General features: G+C 36.4%; 1 protein-coding gene across 1 annotated transcript; it reads right to left on the bottom strand.

The window, feature by feature from the left end:
* Window positions 1-80: 80 nt before the first annotated feature.
* ptdss2 (phosphatidylserine synthase 2) lies at window positions 81-11,208 on the bottom strand. Its single transcript, XM_026203273.1, has 12 exons — window positions 10,380-11,208; window positions 9,338-9,439; window positions 7,671-7,753; window positions 5,488-5,555; window positions 5,269-5,403; window positions 4,658-4,708; window positions 4,433-4,546; window positions 4,234-4,352; window positions 4,038-4,152; window positions 3,809-3,954; window positions 2,330-2,515; window positions 81-1,453 (listed from the first exon to the last, which is right to left on the bottom strand). The coding sequence occupies exons 1-12, from the start codon at window positions 10,478-10,480 to the stop codon at window positions 1,294-1,296; spliced, it is 1,380 nt and encodes a 459-aa protein (XP_026059058.1). The 5' UTR covers window positions 10,481-11,208; the 3' UTR covers window positions 81-1,293.
* Window positions 11,209-18,302: the final 7,094 nt, after the last annotated feature.

Below are 18,302 nucleotides of genomic sequence, written 5' to 3'. Positions count from 1 at the left end.
TAAAGCTCACTTTACATTTGCCATTTTCCTAAAAACAGCCAAAATGAATGTAACATTCATTTCATAAATTAAAAAGACAGTTAAAGAGGAAGAAGTCCTTTTTTATTTATTGAAAACATTATAAAATATGAACTCGGTTGTTAATTTCTATGTAACATGTTTACATGAACCACTATAAGCAGAGGCAGACAGGTCATCAAATGGTCCCACATAGATTTCAGAGAGAGAGAGAATCCTGATCAATCGGACGAGAACATATACTGCGATTTTAATTTTCCCCACATAGTTAAATCAAAGCGAACCCTAAAAACCATCAGTAGCATGAAACAAAATGGGAACAGCTTAGGCATTAGCGCTGAAGTCAAACTAGTGCTAGATGCTTACATTCACAGTAAGATTATAATGGCATTTAATAAATCAGATCAGGCCATTTTTGGACTTGCACATTATCCGAATACAGACGCACTACCACGACACAACAACACACAACCCACTCACTGTGACCAGATACACGAAGGGCCCAATACACTTAAAGCATAAACTTTGGGATGACTTCCGGATTAATTTTTTTTTTTATTCATCAAACACAAAACACTAAGTTTTTGTCTGTGGTTTCCCTGCAGAAATAACAACAGCATCAGCATGATGAATGTTTTGGCCACTATAGTCTCACTCACACATTCACGCATGCAAACGGAAAGTAAAGGTCTTTGATTTTGGTCCAGTCATGGCACTGACCCGTGTTTAACAGGTCAGAAGGATTGTCCTTGTGTGAGGTGCTTGTGTTACAGGCATGCTAACTTCCTTTAACATTTTAAGCATAGCAGAAGGAAACAGCCGGTTAAATAATAACATTCTCTTAGTTTTTTAAATATAGTGTTATAGCTCAAGTAGGATGTTTCTTGTGTTCCTACCTGCTAAATGTAACTTAAAATCAATAGTTCTATTAATAAATGGCTGTATGTGCACTTCCCCTACCGTTAGTTCACTGCTTAGTGTTCTGCATCGAAATGTGCCTTCCTGCATGGCACCGATCAATAAACCCAAAACCAGAGGGACAGTGAACCCCGAACCCTAAAAGCCTCACCTATGTAACAGCTACAAAGTCATATTGATCCTAAATATACACAACAACTCTCTCCGCAGGGACAGGAAATGATGGCATCATCTCTCTGGATGCCGCTTGACAGACACCATGAGCGTTGGTATGATCTAATTAGGATTATAAACACAAACGTGTGTCCAGTGGCGATGTGTAGTGCACATTGGTTGTTTGTGTGTGGCAGGATGGATTCATGGCTTCCTGTGTCGGACCGCGTCCATGCTGCCGTTTAGTCTGCTACGGCCTGATGTGGCTAAATTGCTGCCGTCAGTGTGTCCAGGTGCTCTGTCCCGCTCTGAAGACCCTTCCTGTCTGCGCCGGCGTGTTTCTTTGTATCGGAGCGTGATGTCACTATCAACACAGAACAATAGGGGTCAGTTAACATGTTAGTCAAGACATTTAATCACTCTCTAATTCTTTCATTAAAATATATCCTCCACTAACAAATTGTTTTTGCAGCAAATAATAATGCATCTGCAATTTTTCAGGATGCCTTCATGATTCTGACAATTAAATAAATACATCTATATGCATATATAAAATGTGTGTATATCAATTAAAAAAAATTAAAACTTGCAAATTATATTCACACTCACATGCATACACGCACATTCACACACTATTCTTGCATAATAAGCTTGAAAATTATATTTTGTGCAAGGAATTAACATTTTTAAAATTAATAATTAGGGCTGGGACAATAAATCGATGCATCGCGAATGGAGAAATTATTCTGCATGGATTCTGGGATTTTCCAAATGCATCGCAATTCTCTGTTGATTCGATCCTGAGCTTAGTTATGAACAGCATATGGCACTGTGTGATTTAGAAACTCTGCATGCTTCCAGTTCCTGCTTTACACATCACTAAAACACAAAATAATCATTCACACAGCTGGAACGAAGTTGAAGCAAATTACAAGAGTGTTCATTATGGGTTGTGTTTACATTAATCAGTCAGTTAAAGTCATAAAAACTAAGGTGCAAGAACATTTAACCACTTACATGCCGAACACACAAAGGTTCTGCTTCGTGAGCATTTGAGAAAAACTTCTCATTTTAGGAAAACTAATCTCACAATTGATTCCAGAGAGAATCTAGATGCATTCTGAAAATATCAGAATCGATCCACAAACCGTGATGCAGAGATTTATCATCAAGCCCTAAAAAACTAAAAAATATTCTATTTTCCTATTGTGCTTCTGGAAATGATTTGCAGGTTTATTACTGGATGAAGAACCGCCACAAGGTCCAAATGAGGACGAGGACGATTCCGAGTATCCAGCACTGTGTGATAAAGAAGGGGATCGGCAGCATGATGGTTTTGGGATCATATTTGACCACGATCAGAAACTCTGTAACAGTGATGGTCGTCACAATCCACGCTTGCTGGCCCAACTTTTTATGGAATTTCCTAGAATCCAAATGAAACATTAGATACAAACACACAATAAATGTATGGCAGCACAAAAAAAAAAAAAAAAAACAGTTCCTAGTGAGCTGCCGAACTAGGTCATATTTTTAGGCCCCAATAACATTACAACAAAAAACACTCCAAACAACAAAAATCTTTAAAAACACAGCTGTTTATTTGTGAAGGACTTCCAAAATTGAAGGCAGAATTAGGGGAAACTGATTTTAAACAAATTAACTTTCACACAATAAATGTGCATAGCATGTACTTGTAGCATCAAATCATTATCTCATCGACATGCAAGTCAATTTTCCACTGGATTCAGATGTTAACAAAACCGCTGATTGTGTCAGATTAAAGGAATAATTCATCCAAAAAAAAAAAATTTGCTGAATGTTTACACACCCTCAGGTCAAGCATTATATCACTTATATCACTAAACACCAGTGAATGGGTGCCATAAGAATAAAAGTCCAAACAGTTGATAAACATCAAAATCTACCCGACTCTCGTACATCAGCTAACATCTTGTGAAGCAAAAATCGCATGTTTATACTAAGCTTTTCACTTAACAAAACATTAAATGATGAACTGGAATCATGTGGATTATTGGTGAGCAAGTGATGTAATGTGACGGAAGAACGAAACAAACACATCTACATCCTGGATGCCCTGATGGGGAGTACGGTTTCATTTTTGGGTGAGCTATTCCTTTAAGCCAGAATACTGTTTTAGGGGCCGTTCACATATCGCGTCTTTTTTGCGCTCAAGTTCGTTATTTCCAATGTAGGCACGCGGTATGCGTGCTCATAATGGAAGCGACGCGCTACGCGCCCGTTTTTTCCAGGGGCGCCCGCACCGCATCGAGTTAAAAACATCTCAACTCTTCAGAATGCCGCAAGCACACCGCGGGTCATGAGACAAGAACTAAACATTCAGTTTCATCCTTTCCCGTAACAACGTTGACAGCTCAGCCAAGATGAAGGAACAGCTGATCATAGCTGTATACAGATTGCCATTTTGAAATAAATTTAGTAGCAGAGCTACTGAAAGCGATTTTTTGTGCTGCAAATCCATTTATCCTTTGCTGAAATTTCCACGTCTTCATGGAGAGAGAGCGCGTCATTGTTGCTTAGCAACGGCAGACTCCTCAGGAGCGCTTCTGCCTGAGCGCTTTGGAAAGGAGGAGAAAGCTGCGCGCCTAGCGTTTTCCACGCGTTTTTAGGCGCGATATGTGAACTGCCCCTTAGAAGGTAGCAGCCTACTTGAACAACAGATCTAGACTGAACTTACGGATCATCCATGAAGTCGTAGATCTCTCGCATAGACACTCCACCCACATTCACAAAGAAGACGAGCCGCAGAAGCACCAGATAATGTTCAGGAGGCATCCACAACACAAACTTCAAATAGAACGTATTCAGCTCCGCCAATAAGAACTGTAAATAAGTGAGAGAACATGGCATCATTATTCATTCAAAATCATTGTGCAGTGCATGCATGCATTGATCATGTGACTCACCGTGAAAATAATACCCAACACCGCCAGCCATCTCCGCAGGCTAGACGCGGGGCGCCACTCAAACTTCACCCAATTGTACGGGGTAAACTGGAAAGCAATACGTTTGATTTTCCCCCTGAAACAAAATTGCAGAATGTCATAATTCAGTGTGTTTGACCTGCAGACAAATCTTCTCAGAAGTTTATCGTGTTTTTACTTGTATGTTGGGATGTTCCACAATCCCTGCCACTGATACGGCTTCATGGAGAGCCAACCGAGAGTCTTCATGCCACAGTATATACCCAACCCGTTGCACACCAAAACATCCATGATCCACTGCAGCAGGAGAGAGTCACTTCATGAGGATTTATTTCACCTGCATGATTCACAGGGTGTATTTGGTGTGCTGTACTCACATGGTCCCACCAGCACTCAGAGAAGTTGGGCAGCTGGTGTTCGAGACTGTACTCCAGGAACTCAAACATCACACTGATGATCATACACATCCACCAGTCCCTGATCACCAGCGTCTGACACACAGAGATGAATCACATGAATAATTGTTTCTAATTCAGTTTTTTGATGCCGTCTGCTGATTTTAGGCGTGTTGTTGAGTGTTCACAGATCAGATTTTGACCAACCTTAATGTACCAGCCGAGAAAATGGGCAGGAACAAATCCATCCATTTTGTCCTGTAAAAAAAAAAAAAACACTAATTAAAAAATAACCCAATTTTTTTCCTGCTGCAAAATTAAACTTAAGTATTAAATACAATTAATAATAATACAATTAAAATGTGCTCTGTCTATTCAAATAAATGTTCTTGGCCTTAACAGTTGATCAGTGCATATTAAAACAACATTTTCTTTTTTTGTATTCAGTTTGACTTGGAAAAACATCAAATTACAGAACTTAAATGCTGATTCATGTTGTTTCTACATGGCTCAGCTAGTTTTATCTCTCACATCACAATGCATCCTCTTAATATTTCAATTCTATATTGATATTTCATGTCTATTGATTAATTTTGAAAAAACCATAGGATAATGTACAGTCAGACAGTCATCTTTACAGAGTTTACGGTCATACACAAATGACTGTCCATTATCTGTAACACTGTATATGCATAATTAATCAGTGATGAATGATCAGATGGATATTAAGTGACTAGCCATATGTTCAACTCTCTGTACCAGATGCATTTGTTTTACCAGTGTCAATGTTGCTTATTAATATTGATTTTAATGCATACCCAGATATTGTGGAAGGGGTCGGTAGGATGTCCGGGGTCATAAATGAGGCAGTTCCCGCCATAACCTCTTTCAGGAAGAGGGACGCCAAGTTTTGGGTCAATGTATTTCATAAACTGCCTGCCATCGTGCACTGTCTGAAAGACAAATCAGAAGATTCAATATGACACAATATGGACAAAATATATGTAAAGCTGTGTTTTTGAAGTCAGATAACAAACCTGAAACAGGATGAAGATGAGAAAGAGTTCATACACAACAGAAACGCATAGCCAGAAACGCCAGTACGCTGCAAAGACAAACACATAACCATTAACATCAACTCTCATTTAAACATATAAAAGCAATAAAAATACTGATGCACTTATATACAAATAACTAGAGAACTAGCGCTTATGTTGGATGATTGAAATGTTAGTTTTCTGTATCACACCGTCTTCAGCTATTAAAAATGCACCTTCATTTGGATGTGCTGATTTAAGATTATATGTCTACTTTTCCATATCATCAGAAATATTACTTTTAAAATAGTACAAATTATAATTAAATCTCAATAACAATACAACTTCAGCTAAAAAAAAATACAATTATAAGCAATGTATTATAAAACTATTTTAAGATTACAGAAAATATTGTTCTTCCAGCAACATTTAGTAATTATTCTAATGGTTTCTGTGAGCCATCAAGAGCCATCAGATACAATAATGAAGCAATTGATCAAAATGTAAAAAATAAACTTAAACACCATTATGTTAAAGTTAACATTCTTGAATTAAGGAATTGAGATTTAGACTGTGAATGTGAAACCCTTTTGACTACAACTATTTGTGTGCATCTGGGTCTCTAAAGGACCTCTTTTGTTCTAAAAGGACCTCACATACTTCACCGGATTGAAATGTAACACCGTTCTGGGTGACACTCAACAACACTGTGACAGTTAGTCCAACTAATAATTTGTCTTTATTTGTCGGTTATCTCATGCCATTGAGAGGCCTCAAGGGCCGGAGGAGGAGACCTTCGATCATCTTTCAGGTTTCTGTTAGAGATTAATTGAATACTCCGATCCAGCTCGTCCAGCAAAGCAAGTCTGTCCTCATAACAGAGAGCGTTTTGAAGGAGTTGTGAGTTACTGTTGCTATGAAAGTATACTCATAGTTTCTTATGTGAAACAGTCTCAGATATCTCAGAAATTCCTTATCTTCTCATAATTTAAAGAAGTGAAACTACTGTCAATCTACGTCTTTGATTAGTTAGCTATGTTACAAATGAATAAGTATCAGCTACTACAAAGCTTTGTTTCTCAGACACACAAAGATGATTTATAGAGAAAGCACCAAACTCAAATTCACAATAGGGCTGCAAAATGCACATTGCCATTTTTTCCAATAAAAAAATCAAACTGCAATTTTATTAATGTGATTTTGGGCTGCACAAAATAGTAGTAGTTAATTATTTGTATTTCTATGCCAGCATATAAGGCCTATCTTAATGACAAAAACTGAGTTGGAATAGTAAAAGAGTTACAAACACAAAATAAAAGTAAAAAAAAAAAAAAAAAAAAAACAAGGTTTCTTAAATTACCATATGCTTAAAAAAAGTATTTTCTGATGATTATACAGAAATAAAACAATAAAATTACAATTATTTGTATTAGGGTGCTGATTACTACTCAAAATTATTAATAATTGTTTAAATATTATAAAAATATTATTGTAAATTATTGTAACGTTTCACTGAAACAAAATAAAAAAAAATATATATATATATATTTACATATATACACACACATACATATATATGATAATAAAATTGACAATATATAACTGTAAAATTACACTTCCAATATTTATACAACTATTTATTCTTTTAATTTCTTTATTTTTAAATGTGCAGCCTTAATTTATGGTAAAAATTATTCAGAAAACTCTTAATCTACATAATCAATTCTAAAACAGGGATCATCTGCAGTTTTATTATTTAAATTTAACACAAAAAGAAATTGCCTTGTACAGACTTCAGGGAACACTACTGAGTGACTCAAATGACTTTGTGAATCCTTTGTATGAACTGGTTCACCGAGCAGACAACAAATGAATCAGTCTTTTTAACACGACTTGCAAGGCACTTTTAGATGATTGCATCAGCTCACACAATTGTAATGCAATGTGAAAAATAATGATGTATTTGTTTAGTCACGTATCACTGTTAGTTGCTGAAAAGCATGTTACTGGAAAAGCTGCGCTATTCTTATAACGGCTGTGCGACTTTCACATTACTGAAACCTATGATTAAGTCACTACTTTTAGCCACTCCACCCCAACAGCACCTCGAGAGCTCACAATTCCAGCCTCTCAAAGCTGACCTGAAGGTTAAATCATCTCTGAATAAAGGGTACTGGTCTGACCTGGGTGAGGACGAGTGAAGGGACCATCTTTAGCTTGTGTTACTCCAAAACAAAGGAACACCAGAATACTGGCTACAATTCCTCTGAAAAAGACAAAAGATACAGAGATTAAACACAAACACTGGAGAACATGAAAGTGGTTCTTTCGGTGTAAAATTCACTGCTTTGGTGTTTCTAGTACATTGCTAGTCAAACGCTAATGAATAGAATAGAACAGAAGAATGAATAGAAACAATGGCCGCCCTCATTTTTTAATGACCTTGGTTCCAGAAGTATTTTTCCTATTCATTTTTCACCCAAGAGATTTTGAGGAAAAAAAAAAAGTATTTTTGAAGAGTCATGAATCAATTCAACCAACAACAAAGTGGATCTATTTTTTCTCAGAAATGTGTGATATAAACTTGCAACTGCTAGTTATAAAGTCAGAATTGCAAGATATAAAGTCGCAATCGTGAAAAATAATTTCAGAATTGCAAACATGTAACTTTTTTTCATGCAAATGCAAGTTTATCTCAGTGTTCTGACTTTTTTCTAACAATTGAGAAACATAAACTTGCATTTGAGAGTTATAAAGTCAAATTTTAAGGAAAATTGCGAGCAATACTTTTACTAATCATGGAAAATGTGTTTTTCTCACCAGGAAATCAATGATAATGAGAGCTGATGGCTTCAACAAAAACATATTTCATCAATTAACAAACCTGCAGTAGTACTGTATTTAAAGGTTTATGAACTATTTTTCAAAATAAATCAAAACCTGACTTTTGTTATTTAAAGCTGCAGTAGGTAACTTTTGTAAAAATACATTTTTTACATATTTGTTAAACCTGTCATTATGTCCTGACAGTAGAATATGAGACAGATAATCTGTGAAAAAATCAAGCTCCTCTGGCTCCTCCCAATGGTCCTATTGCCATTTGCAGTTACTGACTGCTCCCGGTAAGAAACAACCAATCAGAGCTGCGGTCCGTAACTTTGTTTGTGTTCAAAACGTAGAAAAATTTATATAATAAGCGAGTACACCATGAATCCATTTTCCAAACCGTGTTTTAGCTTGTCCTGAATCACTAGGGTGCACCTATAATAAGTGTTTATATTCTGACTATTTTAGATTGCTTCGGGGATACCGCGGCGGAGTAACCCAGTACCTTTGTGATTCTTCATAGACATAAACAGAGAAAAGTAGCTCCGGCTACGATGTTCTTCCACAAGACGCAAGCAGTTCTGTTTATTAACCGCTAGAGCGTCAAAAGTTACCGACTGCAGCTTTAAGTGTGTCAGGTGGTCGTCTCACAAAGTTCAGTACTTGAAGGTTTGTTCAAAACTTGCAGGAACTGCTGATAAATCTACACAATGTATTCAAGCTTAAATACTAACAGCTCTTCCTTCTGATAAAGTTCATCTGCTTTTAAACACAGCAGGTCAGTCTGTGAGCTGGACTTTGTGATCAGCAGCTGATGTCACACATAATCCTGTTAGCCAATAGAAATCATGCCACTTGCCAAGGCCATCCCAGCTACAGCCCTGTGGCCTTTCTGTCCGCATCGGACCACTTTAACTTCAGCTTCTGCTCAGGAGGAAATGTGGTCTCATTTGTTGGCACTGTGAACTGCATTCTGATCTCAGAGCTAAAGGAAAAGGACACACGGACTGCATGCCACACATACCTTTTAGTGTTGTACGCAGTGTCATGTGGCGTCTCCTCCAATAGTGTCACATAAACCAGAGCACATGTCAGGATGAACAGCACTGTCAGAGTATGGGCCCTCCTACAGAGAGAAAGACGAAACAAGAGCACAGAGCTTGCATTCAAAAGACGTCTGGTTTGGGATTTTTTCCACATTCAAAACCTGCTGAGCTGGTATACAGGTTGATCATAAACACAACCACACCTCAACACACACAGTTTTTATTCTCAACAATTATGGCTGTTACAATTATACCTGTTAGAAAATTAAAAACAAAACAAATAACTAACTAACATACATACATACATACATACATAATATATATACATGTTAGTTTTTTAGACAAATCATAACTTTAGGCCTTAAAATACAACAAAGGAAAAACTAGTACTACTGGGTTATTATTATTATCAACATCATAAATATTAACAACGATAATAATCTGATTTTGTAATCTCATAACATTAATTACTGCATTTAGATTTTTTTTAGATTAAAACTGAAATAACATCTAAATATTAGCTGAAAACTAAAACAAACAATTTATGCATTACAATAATAATTATGATTATTATTAATAATATTATAATTATTGGGTTTAACAAAAACATAAATATTAATATTATTATTATAGTAATTAGTGATCTTCTGGCATATTAAATATTTCAAAAGTCATTCTTTAACGTTTTCTAATTCTATACACCGATCTGTCATGTTTTTCTTCTCTACAGTTCTGTGTAACTTGTCCACAGCATCTGTCCATCTTAAAGCCTTTAATTGATCGAGTGTCATTCTGCTGAGGTTGCAGAAGAGAGAAAAGCCGAGCAAAGCTGTAACACTACTGAACAGCCTCTGGACATCACACACACACACACACACACACACACACACACACACACACACACACAACATATCCCTTTCTACACACACTCACCACAGAAAAACAATGAAATCAAAGAACACAATCGGCTAATAAACATAATCATAAACATTAGGCCTGCAATGAGTGGCATTCACTCACCAGAAGAAGGTGTTGGTTCCATCATCGAACACTTCACAATCAGAGCGGCCGGATAACTGGAGATCATCGGTGCCTGACCTCTTCCACTCGCCTTTAGCCATCACAGCAGAACTTAAACTAAACCTGGTCTAATCTAAACCTAACCCAACCCCAACCCTCCTGTGATTTCACTGACAACTATCCCTTATCCCAAACTTACCCTGACACAACACATCTATGACTTCCAACCTAAACTGAACAGACACCTGTGATCTCAAACTGAAGTGAACCCACCAGACCTGTCATGTCAAACTGAACAGACCTGTGCTGAACTGATTCAACCTAACCTGCAACTAAACTGACCACTAAGCCACCATACCCATGCTGTGATTTACAACCAAACTAATCCTAACACGCCTGAAATTAAAACTCGATCTTAACCAACCAAACCCCAACTCACTTGCGCTGAACTGATTAACGTTAAACCAGAATAAACCGCTACTAACCCAAAACAACAAAGACTCATGTGAACTAGCTAAACCAGCGCAGCTGTGCGGAGACTTAAACCAGGACTAAAACATAAAACTACTAAAATCACGGTAAGCCTCGTGAGCTCGTGCGCGTCGCTTCACTGGCCGGTAACGGAGCGCGAGAGCATTAACCGGATCAACAAACGCGAGGTTTTGAGAACCGGCAGGAAAATGACCTCTTCAAGCTTCATATATGAACGTAACGCGAACGCACCATCCTCTGAAGGACAATAAAACGATTTTACAGAGTGCAGCAGGCAGGCGCACGCGCACGCGCACCTCTCATGCGCTTCATAACATATAACCATCGTAAGGTCGCGCGGCATGGCGTCATTTCCGCTTATCGCACCGGCAGCGTCACAAATTTGTTTTTGTCAACAAAGCATGCGCACAACAGCTCTGTTCTACATTCACAATCAGTGATGAACACATCACTATGCATTTATTATTTACTGTTTATGTACATGCATTTTATACATTTGTAACACACAAATAGGTGCAAGTATATTAAACTAGTATATATATATATATATATATATATATATATATATATATATATATATATATATATATATATATATATATATATATATATATATATATATTTATATTTATATTTATATATATATATTTATATATATATATTTATATATATTTATATTTATATTTATATATATAAACATTAAACATGAGCGCACTAGCAGTCTTTCAAATAAAGACTAACAGGTTTAAACACAGGATGACAGATTATTAGGTGTGGTGGTGAAAATATTTACATAATCATCAGAAATTTTCACTTTATAACTAAAATACGACAACGCTGAATCCATACATTATGTAAGCCGTCTGTTTATGCAGAACACATTATCTCCTGCTTTTGTATAGAAATATATTGGTGTTTACAACTCTGAAAGCTTTTACAGGAAGCAGAGTCAGAGCAAATACAGCACTCAGTCTCAACATGTCAGTGGCTCTCAGTAGAGCTCAGTTCACTTATTCATACTTGACTAAACTGTACTATTACTGAGCCTTTACTCTCTGTCTCTCTCATAAACCTTGTTAAATCTGCTTGTTGCAGAGCAAGATTTGTGTGTATTTGTTAGACTTCAACTCAGACTCATTTGTCCAGTAAGACATACAGATTACAGGATAAAAATATGATGAGTGAAGCCACCAATTAACAAGGCCATAAACTTCTTATCTGATCTTATTTAGATATGCCTCAGTTTATTTTGTGATACCAAACTGTGAACGAAAAGGGGCGCTATTGCGCTATTCACAGGCACACAGCGCAACTCCATTGAACAGAAACCATATATCTTTTTTTCCCCCCACTCATGACTCAGGGGTGGATTTTTATAGATTTCAACCCTTGTCTTTTTGTTATGCGAAGCTCAAATTAAACATTGAACTGGAAAGTTTATACTTTCTGTTTTATTATAAGTTTCTAATTTCATATTAATATAAATTATAAAACACTGATTTATTTTACTACTTTTAAATACTTAAATCTTTAATGTGATTATATTATAGGTTTTTTTTTTTGTCCTTGTCCTAGACCCATATTTTAATATTAAAATATCAAAATCTATGGTAAAAATATAAATTACGATATGCCTTAAATGGTGTGAAATAAACACGTTGTTTCAAAATGTAAATTATTTATAAGAATATAATACTAAAATAATGTAGTGTAGTTACATCTTTACCTAGGACAAAACATTGTCATTGAAGACCGTGTTTAAAGTAAATATGAGACAACTTAAAGGGAAATTTTTTACATTTTTAAGTAAATGTTACTTATTCCAATCAAACTCTTAAATTAATTTTTGTATTATTATTATTATTATTATTACTATTTTTGTATATGGCTTTGCATATGCCAGGCTACACATTTAACACTTTTTGATGGCTACCTTTTTATTATAATTACTGTTTAATTAAGATGAAGTTATTATTTTATTCCAGGTGGTAGAATGTAAACCGGGGGGGGGGGGGGTGCTTCGCAACGCCACGAGGCACAACCAATCACAGCAGAATATATGCGGGTCTAACCAATCACAGGCGAGTAGAGGCGGGTCTAACAACAGAGCCAAAAGGGTGGGGGATGATGTCCAATAGGAGCAGAGCGTGTGGTTTTACACCGCTGAGGCGCAGGACTTTAAATCTGAGGAGATTTAATTCACGACCAAATCTGGAGCTTTACTATTTATAATGACGTGTGTAATTCACACTGACTTTTTTTCCTTTAGTAACTTTTCACACCCATTTCGTCCGCTATTGACGATGTCTGCCGTCCTTCTTTCCGTCATCGCCAGGGAAAGAGTGTCCCCTCCGAAAACTGTTCCTCAGAGGGGCGCAGAGACGCTTCCTCTACTGAAGCGCACTCGAACATGCAGGAATATGTTCGGACCGGTGGATCACGACATGTTAAGGCGAAAATTAACGTCCAAACTTCGCGAAATATCTGAACGAGATCAGCTGAGGTGGAACTTTAACTTCGGAGAAGCACAGCCGCTAGATGGGGATTTACAATGGGAGGAAAGTGGAGCGGAGGACTGTCCGCAGTTTTACAGAGAAAGCACAGCTGTTTCACAGCCTTTTGTAGACTTGCCCACGACAGAAAGAATCACACAAGTTACCCTAAAATGTGTGGGTCGTTCAGTGAAGATGTTGAACCAAAAGCACCAGAAAAGGAAGTATAACCGAAGGAAATTATCTCGCAAAAAAAGTCTCTCGCGTCCAGACCAAGAGGCTCACAGATATGCGCATCACAGGTTACGTTAAACAATACGCGACAACAAGTAACACTTCTATAACATAAATACTAGTCCTATAACAGAGCAAAAAATGTTAATGGAATACATTTAATGTTGTGATTTTTTTTTTTTTTTTTTTTTGTAGATTTCTATGGGAAGCGAAAGAAAACGGACAGTGTTCATAAGGAAAGCGGAAACTAGGAATAAAAAATAAGTTATTTATTTATTTTTTTACATTTATTTTTTCCCCTGTGCAAATTAAAATTCCTGAGCCATGTTTGTCATTCTTGTAAAGAAGTTCCTTTAATAAATGTGTACATATAAACTTAAGTTTTGTCTCTTCTAATTTGTGTCTTTTTCTAAATTAAAATTAAATTTAAATTAAATGTATGCATTTAGCAGACGCTTTAGCGACTTACAGTGCATTCAGGCTATCAATTTTTACATATCATGTGTTCCCGGAATCGAACCCCCAACTTTGCGCTTGCTAGCGCAGTGCTCTACCAGTTGAGCTACAGGAACAAAAAAAAAAAAATTCTAAAGATATAATAGTTAAAAATAGCAGGCTAGTATTCACTCATCGCGAATCATTTGAATGAGTTCGGGAGTTCGCAGCGGGTTCGCGAATCATTTGAGTCAGTTCGTGAGTTCGGAGCAGGTAGCGAATCATTTGAGTCAGTTTGGGAGTTCGTAGCTGGTTCGCGAATCATTTGAGTCAGTTCGGGAGTTCGGAGCCGGATCGCGAATCATTTGAATGAGTTCGGGAGTTCGTAGCGGGTTCGGGAATCATTTGAGTCAGTTCGGGAGTTCAAAGCAGATTAGCGAACCCTATGGTTCTATATAGAACTCCAATGAACCCTTTTTTTCGAAGAGTGTTGTCCAGTGTTGGGCAGTAACGCATTACTGTAACGCAGTTACTTTTGACAGTAACTAATACTGTAACGCATTACTTTTTAAACAAATTAACTCTGTTACCATTACCATATGGTGCATTGTCCGTTACTTTTTTAAAAAATTAATTAATTTTGACTGAAGTGCAGCCTAACCTGTTTGCAGCAGTAGGATTGCTGGATGCCAACCACTGTAAACACAAAGGCGCACTGTGGGCGTGTTTCTGACGAGGCTGACTCCAGCTCCTTATTCGCCAGCTCCTTATTCGCCGAACTATCCATTCCACCTTAAAAATGTCTAGTGGTTGTTAATCCTTCCCTGTCAGTGCTATTGGTTGTATTTTTTAAAGGGACAGTTGCTCAAAACTGGCTTGCTTCAGACAGCAGTTAACAATGAACGGTAAAAATATAAAGTTATGTAAAAATGTATTGTATGTTTCAATACATAATGCACGTGACTTGCGAATGCAAGTTCTTTTTTTTATTTAAACGCCATGCCTTACTCAATGTCTTTTTCAACATACCCTGTATGAATAAAACAAGATAATATTGTTTGCAGCTCTTATGTAATCTTTATTAAAATGTATCCATTACTGTAAAAGATTAAATAAACATACATTATTTAACTGTCACACAAAATCTTGTATTACTGCAATTTCTGATGTGCTGTTGAAGAAACGTGCCCTACTCAACTGTATTCTGACAAAGCATATTGGGCATGTCATTTTTTTATTTCAAAGGTTCTCAAAAAAAGGATTACCTACAGGGCAAGAGTAATTCACTCTCTAACGAAATCCTTTATTAGACCATCTTCTGATTTTTTATTATGGAAATATAACCCAGACAAAAAATGCCCTCCAAAGCATCTGTATTTGACGAAAAAGCATATTGGGCATGTCATAATTTTTTTTTTGAAAGGTTCTCAAACAAATGAGCATGTAGAGGGCAAGAGTAATTCACTCTCTAACGAAATCCTGCATTAGAACATTTTCTGATGTTTTATTATGGAAATATGACCCAGAGAAAATGCTCTCAATAGCGAATTTATGGGCCGAAAAAGCATATTAGGCATGGCATCATTTTCTTGTTTCAAAGGTTCTCAAAAAAAGGAGCACGTAGAGGGCAAGAGTAATTCACTCTCTAACGAGATCCTGCATTAGAACATTTTCTGATGTTTTATTATAGAAATATGACCCAGAGAAAATGCCCTCAAAAGCAACTTTATAGGCCGAAAAAGCATATTTGGCATGTCATCATTTTTGTGTTTCAAAGGTTCTCAAAAAAAGGAGCACGTAGAGGGCAAGAGTAATTCACTCTCTAACAAAATCCTTCCCCTTAGAACATTTTCTAATGTTTTATTATGGGAATATGACCCAGAGAAAATGCTCTCAATAGCAACTTTATGGGCCGAAAAAGCATATTTGGCATGTTATAATTTCTTGTTTCAAAGGTTCTCAAAAAAGGAGCACGTAAAGGGCAAAAGTAATTCACTCTCTAATGAAATCCTGCATTAGAACATTTTCTGATGTTTTATTACGAAAATATGACACAGAGAAAATGCTCTCAATAGCAAAAAAGGAGCACGTAAAGGGCAAGAGTAATTCACTCTCTAATGTAATCCTGCATATTTAAGTTGTGATTCCCACTACACTATCATATACAAATGCTTTGGAGGGCATTTTCTCTTTCTTGGGTCATATTTCCATATTAAAACATCAAAAAAAAGTTCAAATGCAGGATTTCATTAGAGAGTGAATTTCTCTTGCCCTCTACGTGCTCCTTTTTTTGAGAACTTTTGAAACAAGAAAATTATGACAAGCCTAATATGCTTTTTCGCATACAGTTGCTTTGGAGGGCATTTTCTCTGGGTCATATTTCCATAATAAATCACCAGAAAATGTTCTAATGCAGGATCTCATAAGAGAGTGAATTACTCTTGCCCTCTACGTGCTCCTTTTTTGAGAACCTTTAAAACAAGAAAATGTTGTCATGCCTAATATGCTTTTTCGCATATACATTTGCTTTCGAGGGCATTTTCTCTGGGTCATATTTCCATAATAAAACATCAGAAAATGTTCTAATGCAGGATCTCGTTAGAGAGTGAATTACTCTTGCCCTCTATGTGCTCCTTTTTTTGAGAACCTTTGAAACAAGAAAATGTTTGCATGCCCAATATGCTTTTTCGACATACAGATGCTTTGGAGGGCATTTTCTCTGGGTTATATTTCCATAATAAAACATCCGAAAATGTTCTAATGCAGGATTTTGTTAGAGAGTGAATTACTCTTGCCCTCTACATGCTCCTTTTTTTTAAAACCTTTGAAACAAGAAAATTATGCCATGCCTAATATGCTTTTTCGCAAATACAGTTGCTTTGGAGGTAATAATCTCTGGGTTATAATTCCATAATAAAACATCAGAAAATTTTCTAATGCAGGATTTCGTTGGAGAGTGAATTACTCTTGCCCTCTACATTCTCCTTTTTTGAGAACCTTTGAAACAAGAAAATTATAACATGCCAAATATGCTTTTTCGTCCTATGAAGTTGCTATTGAGAGCATTTTCTATGGGTCATATTTCCGTAATAAAACATCAGAAAATGTTCTAAGGCAGGATTTTGTTATAGAGTGAATTACTCTTGCCCTCTAAATGCTCCTTTTTTTGAGAACCTTTGAAACAAGAAAATTATGACATGCAAAATACGCTTTTTCGGCCCATAAATTCGCTATTGAGAGCATTTTCTCTGGGTTATATTTCCGTAATAAAACATCAAAAAATGATCTAATGCAGGATTTTGTTAGAGAGTGAATTACTCTTGCTCTCTACATGCTCCGTTTTTTGAGAACCTTTGAAACAAGAAAATTATGACATGCCAAATATGCTTTTTTGGCTCATAAAGTTGCTATTGAGAGCATTTTCTCTGGGTCATATTTCCATAATAAAACATCAGAAAATGTTCTAATGCAGGATCCTGTTAGAGACAGAATTACTCTTGCCCTCTACATACTCCTTTTTTTGAGAACCTTTGAAACAAGAAAATTATGACATGCCAAATATGCTTTTTCGGCTCATAAAGTTGCTATTGAGAGCATTTTCTCTGGGTTATATTTCCAAAATAAAACATCAGAAAATGTTCTAATGCAGGATCTCGTTAGAGAGTGAATTACTCTTGCCCTCTACATGCTCCTTCTTTTAAAAACCTTTGAAACAAGAAAATGTTGTCATGCCCAATATGCTTTTTCGGCATACAGATGCCTTTGATGTCATTTTCTCTGGGTTATATTTCCATAATAAAACATCAGAAAATGTTCTAATGCAGGATCTCGTTAGAGAGTGAATTACTCTTGCCCTCTACATGCTCCTTTTTTTGAGAACCTTTGAAACAAGAAAATGATGCCATGCCTAATATGCTTTTTCGCATATACAGTTGCTTTGGAGGTAATATTCTCTTGGTTATAATTCCATAATAAAACATCAGAAAAAGTTCTAATGCAGGATTTCGTTGGAGAGTGCATTACTCTTGCCCTCTACGTGCTCCTTTTTTTGAGAACCTTTGAAACAAGAAAATTATGACATGCCCAATATGCTTTTTTGGTCATAAAGTTGCTATTGAGAGCATTTTCTCTGTGTCATAATTCCGTAATAAAACATCAGAAAATGTTCTAATGCAGGATCTCGTTAGAAAGTGAATTACTCTTGCCCTCTACATGCTCCTTTTTTTGAGAACCTTTGAAATAAGAAAATGTTGTCATGCCCAATATGCTT

This window comes from Carassius auratus, chromosome 25 (genome assembly GCF_003368295.1).
Source record: "Carassius auratus strain Wakin chromosome 25, ASM336829v1, whole genome shotgun sequence".
Lineage (NCBI taxonomy): Eukaryota > Metazoa > Chordata > Actinopteri > Cypriniformes > Cyprinidae > Carassius > Carassius auratus.
The sequence above is the reverse complement of the archived record's forward strand: the minus strand, read 5'-3'. Positions and strand labels throughout refer to the sequence as shown.